Source organism: Zingiber officinale, chromosome 6B (assembly GCF_018446385.1).
Source record: "Zingiber officinale cultivar Zhangliang chromosome 6B, Zo_v1.1, whole genome shotgun sequence".
Taxonomy (NCBI): domain Eukaryota; kingdom Viridiplantae; phylum Streptophyta; class Magnoliopsida; order Zingiberales; family Zingiberaceae; genus Zingiber; species Zingiber officinale.
In genome coordinates this window covers 17,887,653-17,895,073 of record NC_055996.1, presented here as the reverse complement: position 1 = coordinate 17,895,073, position 7,421 = coordinate 17,887,653, and the positions used below count along the sequence as shown (strand labels likewise).

Sequence of the window (7,421 nt, the reverse complement as noted above, 5' to 3'; positions counted from 1 at the left end):
CTTCAAAATTTTTAGTTTTTCAAATCCCTTTTTAACTAAGACATCAATTGAGGGGGAGTTCTTTACATTTCTTTTATAAATTATTTTTAATATATGTCATAGGGAAGAGAAATATTAAAAGTTAAGTTGCTAGTTTTCAAAAGTTAAAATTTTTCAAAAAGAAAAGAAGTGTCGTCTTCCAAGGGAGCTTAAAGTTAAAAAAAATTTGGAAAATTTTAACTTAGAAATTTTGACTTTGAAAGCATGAACCTTTTCTAAGTTCTATTTCTATACTTAGAAATTTTAACTTTGAAAAAAGATAGTTGAAAATTCTTACTTATATATGTCTTTAGTTATTTTTAACTAGTTATATTTTACTTAACTTTGAATTGTGTTGTCATAATAAAAAAGGGGGAGATTGTTGGTGTAGGAAGCACCAAATGATCAAACCCAAGTTTTGATAATGGCAATGACTCAAAGTTAAGGGTTATTGTGGTTCTAATAAGTCTGACTGAATGTGCCGAAAGTCCTAAGTGAGTTTAGGCAATGTAAAAGTGAATACTAGGAAGGTGGAAAGCCCTAGTTGTGACTAAGCAAAAAAGTCCTGGTCTGAGAGACTGGACAGAAGTCTTAGCAGGTTGAGGGCATCGGGTGGAAACCCAACTAGTCGAGGATAGTATGTGAAAATCTTGGAGGTCACGGATACCGGGCAGAAGACTGGACAGGTCGGGGATCAAACATCCAATGGAAAGTCCTGAAGTCTTGGATGCTGAACAAAATTCCAAATGGTCTGAAGGACCGGTTTGACATTAGGTAAACTCTTCTAAGAGGAATAGATGAGGAGGCGTTCCCCGTTGAAGGGACAGTAGACGTCGATTCAACATAGGGTTTTGTTGAAATCTGAAAGTTAGAACCGAATAGTACCAAGACTGTCAAATTCATTCAAAATGATATATTTTACTTGTTGTGTTAACTTTATGGTGCATAAAATATAAACTAGAAGATTGGCTAGAAAATGGGCATCCAGACACCTGGACTGGATCCAGGCACTTGGACGTCCAAGCGCCCGGATTGGGTCTAGGCACCCGGACGTCTAGGCGCTCAGACTAGGCCAAACCCAGGCACCCAAGTGCAGTTGAGGTGGGGTTTATTGATTGGCCAACACACGTCACAGTCCAGATGCCTAGACAGGTCCAAGCACCCAGAGATGGATAAACTTCGATGGATAGAGCTTTGCTGAGGTCACGCCCCATGTCAGCTTGATGGGAGCACTCGGGACCGGTCTAATGGCCCGGACAAGGTTATAAAAGGAGTGTTCTACCAACACTTCAAACACAACTTTTCATAAGACTTCCGTGCTTGTGGGTTGTTCCGAAAAGCTCTCCAAGATGCTCGAATGATGATCCGACGACAAACGCCAAAGCTTCTATTCTTTTTGAGTTGTCGGTAAAATTCTCTCTTTACTATTAATTTCATTTCATTACATGTAATCGAAGTTTCTTTGTAATTATAGAATTACTAGTGAATTACCCAATGAAAGCGATCGTCGATCGCATGTCTTGAAGTAGGAGTCGCCATAGACTTCGAACCAAGTAAAACCAAATGTGTTAGTATTGTCTTCTTTATTCTTTGCTTAACTCTTTCTTTCTGATGTGATTCTTCGATAGTTTTAACGAAAAAAGTGAAAAAGCCATGAGCATTATTCACCTCTCTCTAGTGTTTTTCGATCCTACACTATCGAATTCAAATATAAGAACATAGATATTAGGTATGTCGAAAATGAACCTGGCCCGACGACACAATTTGAGTCGACCTGAAAAAAATCAAGTTTAGGTTGGGATTTTAGGGTTCCAGTCGGGTTTAGATTGGAGGGTTTTCGGATTAGAAATTTTCGGGTTGGGTTGGATTGATTCGAATTTAGATTTTAATGGATTTTTTAGGGTTAAATAAAATTTTATTTTAAAATTTAAGATATTTATATATATATCAATATCAATGTTAGTATGATAATGATGGAGGATTAAGATAAAATGAAGAATCAGAGAGAAAATAGCCAAAAAAAAAAAACTCATTTTTATCTAGTTATTTGAGTTTTTAGGTTATTTAGGTCGGTTTCAGATTGGTCGGGTTCGATTTCGAGTTTAGGGGTTTCAGATTGTATTCAAGTTTGGGTTGAGATTTTTTATAGATTTTTTTTTTCATCCACTAGAATTACTACCCCTAATAGATATATTAATGAAATTTTTAGAAGTACATTGATTTTGATTTGAAATGATTCAGAGAGATTTTAAGAGTTTTCCAAATTTATTCGTCAAATTGTAAGGAAAATATACCTAAAGAAAATAGAAGGAATATTTTAAAATTATACTACCCAATTTAGGTAATTTAAAATAATATAAAATGGATAATAGTGAAAGTGGCTCACGTGCTTCAATAAATTATGGATGTTATTTTCTTACTCTTCTATTGACATGTAAGGATCAATTTTTTTTTTTCCTCTTGAACGAGTCTAGTGATTTTAGGATGGGTCTAGTAATTAACGTATGAAGTATTATCATCATGAAGTCTAGGGTTCGAATCGGTAAAATCGAGATAAATACCTCTCTTATGTGTTAGTCATTATTCTAAAGGCTAGTAGACATTCGTAATTTACCTCCTCCGTATTGATCTTGGGACGGATTGACGAGAGTGCTGAGGGTAAACGTATTCATCTTTTACCATCATGTAAAGAACAAGTTTCTATGATATATATTTTTAGAGAAAAAATTTTCCCATCAGTTGATGATGGGTTATAAATTGACCATTTAATTTAAAGTGATTCAAAGTTTTAAATTCGTCAATCAATTTCTAATGAAAATAGACATAATTCGTCAATCAATTTCTAATGAAGTTAGACATAAAAGAAAAAATAGAAAGAATATTTTAAAAATTTGCTACCCAATTTAGGTATTTTAAAACGTTTATGAAATGAATAATAATGAACTGATTCACACGCTTAGGTAAATTATGGATATTGTCTTTTTTTTTTCTTCTTTTCCTCTATTGATTTGCAGGGATTAATTTTCGATGTACTAAGAGAAAAACTTCTCTTATTTTTTATTTACTTAATAGTCGATTATAAATTTTCTTCACATAATAATTTAGAGATGGACTAAGATAATCACCTAGGACTTTTACTATAAATGGATTAAATAAAAAAGCTCCAAAGTAAACTACAGGGATCAAAATGAAATTTCTTCAAATTATTAGTCGGCCGTGGAAGCAAAAGAGAGAGTAAAGTGAGCAATTGCTAGCATTTTCCTCGGATCCCCTTTCGCCGAACGATCGACTCGCAGCGAGATCGTGTCATAACGGTAGGAGAACTCTCCCCATTCTTTCTTTCTCTCTTTCTTAGGGTTTCTGGTTTCTACTCGGTGTCATAAATCAGGAGTAGGCGAAGAGCTTATTAGTTCATATTTCTTTGAATTCGGTGTGCTTGAACTTGTTATTTTTATGTTTTTGCCCGGATTCTGATAGCTCGTGTTGATTATTCAGAATAAAAGGAAGAAATTTCTATTTAGAAGTCCCCTTAGTGGATTCCTTGTAGTTGTATTCAAAGTCTCATGCAGTTCTGGATTCAAATCAGTACCTTGCGTCGAGTTAGTGATCTATGGAAGGACATGGTTTTTCCCTTTGTTCTATGATTGACATCTGTGTGCTACTGCGACTTGTGAAGTTCATGTCCCTGTTGGTCGATGTTACGATTATTTTTCAATGTGCTTTCTCGATCCAAAAAAACAAGGATTTCACCTGCGTAATGTGTGTTTCAGAATATGCATTTTTTTTTCCAGGTTTCGCCCTGTTTTATTGTTAACTCGGTCTCATCCTTATTCAGATATGATGCCTCCCTTGGAGGCTGAGTGAAGACCTTGGTGTACCATTCGTACGTCTTCATTTCTGTTCATTCGTGATGACAGCATTTTATTCAATTCGGTGATAATTTTTTATGCATGAATCTATAGAACTACACCAAAGAAACATATAATCAGCATTCAGAATCATACTTCTATGTATCCTCATGTTGAATATTTTCCCTTAAAATGTTGGTTCATCATTATGCAGCAAAAATTTTGGTTGCTAGCATTTTGTTATCGGGGAGTAGTAGACTAGTGTAACCATTTAGTTTTGCATTTGATCTACTACAACTTGAACTTTGAATAAGAAGAAACTTGGACAAGTGTCAAGCTTTCAGTTTGGAGATGCTTACTTCGTAGATCAATTTCTCTTGTCCACTTTCCAATGGTGCACGCATACTCAATTCATTGTTGCTTCTGGCTTGCATCTTCTTTATTTTCCATAATGTCCTCAGTAGTGTTGTAAGAAATGTCAGTTGGTTGTTATGAGATTAAATGAATTCTTTTAAATCTTTATGATCCATATCATGAATGCCACCTTGTTTGGTGATTATGCTTTTTAATCACATTATGGATGAACAATTGTGATGCATATACTGCATCAATGACACTAAAACAAGGTTAATTATGTAATCTATGAAGTTTGTCAAATAAGTTCTCTTCTTGGACATGTTACTTACATTCTAAATACCATCTTCAACTGGGGGAACCTGCGATTTGTAGTTTGAAATTATATTGAGTTATAACTCATTTCTCATGAAAATTGTACAGAAGTTTCTCATTCAAATTATACTTGTTGGATTGGTTGGCTATCCATAGAAACATTAGAGTTGCTACTTTGATCAAGAAAGCCATGCTACGGAACAGTCTCAAGGAAGCAGAAAGTCATGATAACAACAACCAGAAGGTTTATCCACAACCAGTGGAGGAGACTTCAAACCAAAACAATGAATCTATGGATGCACTAATATCAAAGATCTTCAACAACATTTCCTCTTTGAAAGCAGCATACATCCAACTCCAGGATGCTCATACTCCTTATGATCCAGACAAGATCCAGGTTGCTGATAAACTAGTTATTGAGGAACTGATGAAGCTATCAGAACTCAAACATTCATATAGGGAGAAAAACCCTAAGCTCATGTCAGCAACACCCAAAGATTCATCTCTTCTTGCAGAAATCCAAGAACAGCAAGGGCTGCTAAAAACCTATGAAATCATGGTGAAGAAATTTGAGTCCAAGATTCAAGCAAGAGACTCTGAGATTGTCCAAATACAACAAGAAATCCAAGAGTCAAACCAGAGGAAGTTGAAACTAGAGAAGAAACTTAAGAAGAGAGGTTTACTTTCCAAGGAATCAGAGAGCTTTATGGAGAAGAATAATTTCTTTTCCATTGAGTTGACTACTAGTCTTTTCTCGTCTTCTGTGGATGCTGCTTATAAATCAATCCATGATTTCTCAAAACCACTTATTAATATGATGAAAGCCGCAGGGTGGGATCTTGATGCTGCAGCTAATGCAATCGAACCTGGACTGGTATATTCGAAAAGGGCTCATAAGAAGTTTGCATTTGAATCTCACATTTGTCAGAAAATGTTCTGTGGGTTCCAGGAAGAGAACTTCTCCATGGAACTATCTGATACTACAGTTTCTCCTGAAGGATTTTTCCACCAGTTTCTCGCGGTGCGAGCGATGGATCCTCTGGATATACTCAGCCAAAGCCCAGATTCAGTTTTTGGCAAATTTTCACGGGAAAAGTACCTCCTGCTTGTGCACCCAAAGATGGAAGCTTCTTTTTTTGGTAACCTGGACCAGAGGAATCATGTACTGAATGGTGGGCACCCTAGGACACCTTTCTACCAGGCTTTTCTTAAGTTGGCCAAGGCAATATGGCTACTGCACAGGTTAGCTCATTCATTTGATCCCAAAGTCAAGGTTTTCCAGGTGAACAAAGGCGCCGAGTTTTCAGAAGTCTACATGGAAAGTGTGGTGAAGAACATAGTTGTATCCGAGGGGGGACCGAAGCCTCAAGTTGGGCTTATGGTCATGCCAGGTTTTATGATTGGTGGTAGTGTCATACAATCTCTTGTGTACCTTACTGGTGTGCAGTGTGCTGAATGAAAATCGAGCTTTGCACATTGCTTGTTTTAAAGACGATGATCGTTCCCAACTCACTGTTTGGGGAAGCTTCAATTGCTTGTAGTAAACTAGCTAAAGACATCATGTTGGCGAATACTCCAGAATTAGGTAATCTTGTTCCTCTTTTGTGATGGATATCTGATCTTAGCTTGTCCGACACTCTCGTCAGTGTAGCTTATCTGTGATTGCACATATCAATCATTCAAATCAATATAATGTGTGCCTTTGTTCTGTTTTGGTGATGAGTTTCTATAATTTCAGTTTTGTGGTACACTATTTGCAGTCTAAAATTTTAGAGGGCAATTGGGTAATTACACATGAGTTACGGGGGAGTGAAGTTATCCTTTGATAAAAAAATTAAAATGGGACATTCGTTTGATAGTTTCAAAAAATAAGGATTTTTTTTTTTTTCACTTTTGCCCTCAATATGATGTGTGCTTATAGAAATCCACCAACCAAAGGATACGCATTCGGGTATTCAATTTGAAGTGTATATTTATTTGCCAACTGATAAAGTTAAAAGCGTGTTTATACTTTATAGTGTGTTTATTTCCCTTTTTGCACCACAGAGGATACACAATAGACTTCCACCATGGCCCTGGGTGCGGTGTCCTCGCGGTCGGTGGGATCGACCTTGTTGTGCCTGACCAGGAAGTTCCAGACGAAGGAAATCTCACCGATATCAATGGAGGAAGGCGCCGGTCTAGGTGCTGACGACCTCGGGAGTGAGGGCAGCGATGTTCTTCGGGTGGCCGCAGTTGTAGAGGACGAGAGGGAGGACCAGTTCTTGCGGGCATACACAGTCTAAATGGCGCCATCCAATTTGGTGGATTTTACGGGGGCGTATTCATGGTGGAGATCGGCGGCGTTGACAAGGAAGAGGAAATCACAGTCGACGAAGAGTGCCCAACTACGGAAGCCAACGAGGAAGGGGGTGAGTGAGGAAGCGGGTGAAGGAAAACTCTGTGCTCTCGGTGGGGCCACGCTTGCGCCAATAGAGGCTAACGGCGCAAAGGTCGGACTGACGGATAGGGCGGGTGTCGAGGGGGATGGAGGAGCGACAACAGAGGGAGCAACGGCACACTTGATAGTCCTGGTTCATTGGAATGGGATGTGAATGATCTCGTCGTAAATAACGTGACTTAAAACTCTTCTCGGACAGCCGCTTGCGGCCTCTTCTCTGGTGGCAACTCACGGCTGACGGATGTTATTCTCCAGTTGCTCGAGATGGGAAAGAACAAGGAGTATTAGCAGATATTGAAGCCTACTGTGCGTCATAAAAGGTTATTTAACTATTCCTAATTCTATGAAATGCTTGGACAAGTATTTATGAGTATTTTTTTTTTCTTTGATGAAAATGAGAAAGAATGGTTAAAGGAGAATAATGTAGAGTTAAGGAGGAGGTTTAG

The 7,421-nt window shown here is 37.6% G+C and overlaps 1 protein-coding gene and 1 pseudogene across 6 annotated transcripts; one reads left to right on the top strand and one right to left on the bottom strand.

The window, feature by feature from the left end:
- The first annotated feature begins 3,199 nt into the window (after window positions 1-3,199).
- LOC121992168 (protein GRAVITROPIC IN THE LIGHT 1-like) lies at window positions 3,200-6,248 on the top strand. 6 transcript variants are annotated; one of them, XM_042546355.1, is made up of 3 exons: window positions 3,223-3,332; window positions 3,854-3,901; window positions 4,692-6,248. In XM_042546355.1, the coding sequence occupies exon 3, from the start codon at window positions 4,726-4,728 to the stop codon at window positions 5,992-5,994; it is 1,269 nt and encodes a 422-aa protein (XP_042402289.1). In that variant the 5' UTR covers window positions 3,223-3,332; window positions 3,854-3,901; window positions 4,692-4,725; the 3' UTR covers window positions 5,995-6,248. The 6 variants fall into 6 exon arrangements, with proteins under 6 accessions (XP_042402292.1, XP_042402290.1, XP_042402289.1 ...); XM_042546357.1 differs by having other exon boundaries at window positions 3,228-3,332; window positions 4,644-6,248; XM_042546360.1 differs by having other exon boundaries at window positions 3,237-3,332; window positions 3,810-3,901.
- Window positions 6,249-6,558: 310 nt separating this feature from the next.
- On the bottom strand, window positions 6,559-7,114 carry LOC121990809 (annotated as a pseudogene).
- Window positions 7,115-7,421: the final 307 nt, after the last annotated feature.